This window comes from Danaus plexippus, chromosome 19, assembly GCF_018135715.1.
Source record: "Danaus plexippus chromosome 19, MEX_DaPlex, whole genome shotgun sequence".
In the NCBI taxonomy this organism is placed as follows: domain Eukaryota; kingdom Metazoa; phylum Arthropoda; class Insecta; order Lepidoptera; family Nymphalidae; genus Danaus; species Danaus plexippus.
Genome location: NC_083549.1, coordinates 1,981,511 through 1,986,109, shown reverse-complemented (window position 1 = coordinate 1,986,109; position 4,599 = coordinate 1,981,511). Strand labels below are relative to the sequence as shown.

Below are 4,599 nucleotides of genomic sequence, written 5' to 3'. Positions count from 1 at the left end.
CAACCGGAGGTTCCGGGAAAACTACGAAACATACTTATATGTATATTATAATAAAAATTACATATTAAGACTTATAACCTTACCTAAGACTACATGATTGCTCCGATGTTAGCATAGCAATGCCATTCCATAGCTCGTGTGGTATCAGGAATCTTCTGGTTCACACGGCTTGGTGTTCGTTCCGCGGAGTCAGCGGCGTCAGTCGTTATATGATATTTTATCTATACAACGATGTTAACCCGGCGATGTTCATTTATTTTATAATATGTAGCGCGTACGTAACATGCCTAAAAACAGAAACCGGATTTGTATTTTTTTTTTTAAATTACACTACTTATTTTTATATTATGATTACAATCAACACTTGCATGCCTGCTTATGATCTTTAAAGATTGCTTAGATCTAAGATTTAATGTGGATAACGAAAAGCACATGCATATATAATGTGTTTTTAATGGTAGCTTCTTTACACAAAACAAGATATGACATGTTGAAATTAAATAGCCTTGTTTGGTATCAGTTGCTTGTCGAGTTTCGGACGATTAGGTCGCGATAAAAATTCAATTCTAAACATTTAGAATTGTGTAAAAAATTATAATGTGACGGTGAAATTACACGCGTGATTGAAACATGTCTGCTCTTATAATGTTTTTCATTTTATCAGTAAGTGAGTGTCTGAATGTGTCAAAATCATTAAAAAGTGTTTTTTTATTTAATATGTACACATGTTTGGTTTTTGTTTGAGAGTTTTCAAAAATTATATTATTAGTTTTACTGCAGCACTAGCGACAACAATCGAGTCTTTGAATTTTAACCATACAAGAAAGAAAAGGGTTAGTACCTATAGTCATTATTATAGTAAATATTATGTTTTAAAAATTAAATAGGAATTACCTTTTAGAACATATATTTTGAAGATCCCTGTGACTACGTCGATCCTGTTCTGCCAGACTTCAGGTATCCTGGGAAAAGGATTTGCGAAGTTAGTAAGTGATATATTATATTAAAACTAATTTAAAAATAAAATTATTTCAATTGAGTTTTTACTATAAAAATAATGTATGCTTTTCGACGTGTTTTTGACAAACTTAAGTTTTGATAAAGTGACAGTTAAAAACTTTTATAAGACACAAAACGATATTTTATTAGATCATCCAAAAAGATATTAAGTTACTAAGCCACGTGATATTTGAATACGTACGTTGAATACGTGTGATTTGAATTTTTATAAGAAAGGAAGTTGTTTGAGAGATTTTTATATTCCATCCATAATAGCATTTTCTTTCATTAATAATTCAGTATGTCTTATTCGATTCGGAACTTATTTTGCTTTAATTAATTAAAAAAATACATGTGCAGCTTTTCTTATAATGGTTATACACAAGGAAAAAAAAAGAAACAATATCCCTAAGATGAAGTAAAACAATTAAATGGTTCACTCGTAACAGTCACTCTATGCAGATAAAATATGTATACGCGAATAGATTTAAGTAGAAACGAGTTATTTGGTAATAAATTTAAAGGATTTTCCATAACTATAAATTTATTTGTCAAACTACTTAAGCAGAATACGTCAAACAAACACTTTTATTATTAACAGCACAAGCTTGAGATTTGTATATCAAATTTACAAATAAGAGATTTATAAAAACAATCTTTTGGTTGACATGGTCCATATTTATACCACCTTTAGTAACAAAACATACATTTATATAATATATTTTGTGGTTCGTCAACCCTGTTCATGGTTACCGGATCAAGAGGTTTTATTAAAATTTGACACTTCGCTTATATCTCGTCGCGGGCTTGAGAAAAAAATAATAATAGAAAAATAGAGAACACAAATCTTGTTAACTTGGAATGTTTTGTTTGTAAGAAATGATATTTTGTTGTTAAGCGGTTTTTAGTCCTTAAAAAACTATGCCTAACATTCAGACTTCTAAATGTTCACAAAGATTCCTGTGAAAGTATTTATGCTTTGCCTTGCAGTATTGATTTCAAGCAGGGCTGTTTAAGTGAGTCCTTCAACATCTTTCAAGTTACAGCCACGGTATACCCGACGACGTCATAGATAATGGGTTTCGTGATCCTTCAGATCGTCATTTTTTTCACAAATATTTCTACGTATAAAAAAATGCAAAAAAAGAAGAAGAAAGGAGATTAAATTTGATAAGACAAGCTTTACCATTGGAGTCCGTGCTACACATACAAATACTTCTAATAATTACAAGCCCTTGATGTATGATGTGAAGATTCTTCGTCAATGAGTCAAAATCTACGATTAAATCAGCTGAAACTGATTATGTCTTAAACCCTTACATCACATCTCCCTTTTCGTTTTTGAAGTGCAAAAAAACTTACCTTCTCACTTCGCATCTACAAAGGAATCTGCTTTCTTGTAAAAATTGCACAAGGAAAAGTGCTTTAATATTCAAGATACTGCCTTTATTTATATTTATTAATAATATTATTTTCGATAGTTTTCATGAACAAAATAGGATACCTACATTATTTTTCGAAGGGGCCACTTTGGTAGTTTTCGTACTTTTGGAAGCGTTACAATTCATAGAAGATTAATATTATTGACTGTTACATCATCATATATCAGCTACGTAATATTACTGATATTTGTGACCTCTTAAAAAGATTTTTTTTATTGTCACTTAACAAATTGTTTAATTTTAAATGGGACCTCTCTCGTGTGTTCTGTTTTTAATACTAGGCTACGCTTTGGCATATAATTAATTCTCTGCTGTGATACTTACTTAAGTCTCAAATTATATATATAACATGTTTGTTTACTTAAAGGTATTTTTTTTATATAATGTTGTTATATTTCCGGTTTCTTTAATTGTTTAGGGCAAATATTTTTTCCATATAATAAATACATATTTCGAAGTTATTATTTTCTTTTCAAATTATTTTAATATTTCTAATACTATTTATAAATTACAGAATGTGATGAATACGTTTGGCAGAGAATAAATCGGGACAAAGCTGCAAAAAGGTTTCAGGAATGTACGTTATTGGCTAACAAATTGAAAACATTTAAACATTTTACCAACAACTGAGTAACGAGAAAAATAACTTTTAGGTTTGGAATATAATAGAAATCAAGGTATCCCCGGACCTTATGGTGCTATTGGTGGAAGAGATGCATTGTCAGGAGAATATCCACATATGGTAAATTTTATATATAATTGATTTAAGCTAAATATATTTATTAAAATAATTTTAATTTAATTGTGATATTGAAACCCAAAATTATAAATTAAAAAATAGTGATTTGTATTAAAATAATAATATTGGTAAAGGGAGCTATAGGGTGGAAAGCTGTTCAGGGTACTTGGGTATTTAAATGCGGCAGCACACTCATCAGCCCGAAGTTCACTCTTACAGCAGCCCACTGTACCAGAGCGCCGCCAGACCCAAGAACTGTTTCTGAAGTACCACAAATTATAAGGTTCGGAGAAAAAAACATTATTGACGTGGTAAGGATGCCATTTATAACAACAATTTTTTTTAGAAACACGTTCTTTATCAGATATACTTATTTTCAGTTAGATCCAGTCGATGCGAACATAGTAAGATTTTTTGTCCACCCACAATATAAATCTCCTTCAAAATACAACGATATCGCATTGATTGAAATTGATACAGAGCTAAAGTTCTCTAAAAACATTCAGCCCGCTTGTCTGTGGAGCTACTTTGACACTAGTGTACTCGGTTCAAGCGCTACTTTAACAGGGTGGGGAGTTATTGACACAGGTGAGAACAAAATTTGCTATAAACACCTAAGAAATATTACAATATAAAAGGGAAAGTTACATTGGAATATAAATTTCAGCTACAGGAAAGACGTCTCCAATTCTGCAAGCAGCAGGCGTAAATGTAATCGACGATGAGCTCTGTAACAGATTGTTGAAACGATCGTGCAGTAGACGATGGTGCGGAGTCAAAGATCAGATCTGTGCAGGAAAACTAGAAGGAGGAGTAGATGCTTGTCAAGTCTGTAAATTAAATATATTGAGTCTAAATTATCTCATAATTAATATTTTTATGTATCGTGTTAATATTTTTATGTATCGTATTTGAGGCAAATATTTTATATGACTTGAAATCATTTTAGGGTGATTCCGGTGGACCTTTACAAATAAAAATACCTCTACCACCATCTGATGAGGGTTCAATGCACTATGTAATAGGTGTGACGTCATTTGGGATAGGTTGCGCTAGACCAAATCTGCCTGGTATATACACTAGAGTTTCCACATTTGTTGACTGGATAGAAAATATTGTTTGGCCTGAAGAAAATCAATATAAAAAAAATGTTTATTGATAATAAGTGAGTTATGCTCCGAAAATATAAATCTTAATTTTCATAATCTAATTCTAGAATTTTTATTTATTCCTTCGTGTCACATAATATTTTTTTATGTTTGTAAATAAAGATAGTGATTTAATCATATTCTTAATAGATTTGAAAATACATAAACTTGAGCGATACTTGTACCGATGACCTCTGATAAAAGTTATATATTTGCATCCAATTTAGCTGATCTATCATTTTGATGGTATATTTTGTAGTTATTAATTATC

General features: G+C 30.7%; 1 protein-coding gene across 3 annotated transcripts; it reads left to right on the top strand.

Annotated features, from left to right (window-relative positions):
- Positions 1-509: 509 nt before the first annotated feature.
- LOC116768160 (serine protease snake-like) lies at positions 510-4,390 on the top strand. 3 transcript variants are annotated; one of them, XM_032658822.2, is made up of 9 exons: positions 510-667; positions 781-833; positions 902-986; positions 2,956-3,018; positions 3,095-3,183; positions 3,315-3,491; positions 3,561-3,768; positions 3,848-4,008; positions 4,130-4,390. In XM_032658822.2, the coding sequence occupies exons 1-9, from the start codon at positions 631-633 to the stop codon at positions 4,337-4,339; spliced, it is 1,083 nt and encodes a 360-aa protein (XP_032514713.2). In that variant the 5' UTR covers positions 510-630; the 3' UTR covers positions 4,340-4,390. The 3 variants fall into 3 exon arrangements, with proteins under 3 accessions (XP_032514713.2, XP_061379524.1, XP_032514711.2); XM_061523540.1 differs by lacking the exon at positions 510-667 and having other exon boundaries at positions 676-833; positions 3,315-3,463; positions 3,545-3,768; XM_032658820.2 differs by lacking the exon at positions 510-667 and having other exon boundaries at positions 677-833.
- The last annotated feature ends 209 nt before the right edge of the window (positions 4,391-4,599 follow it).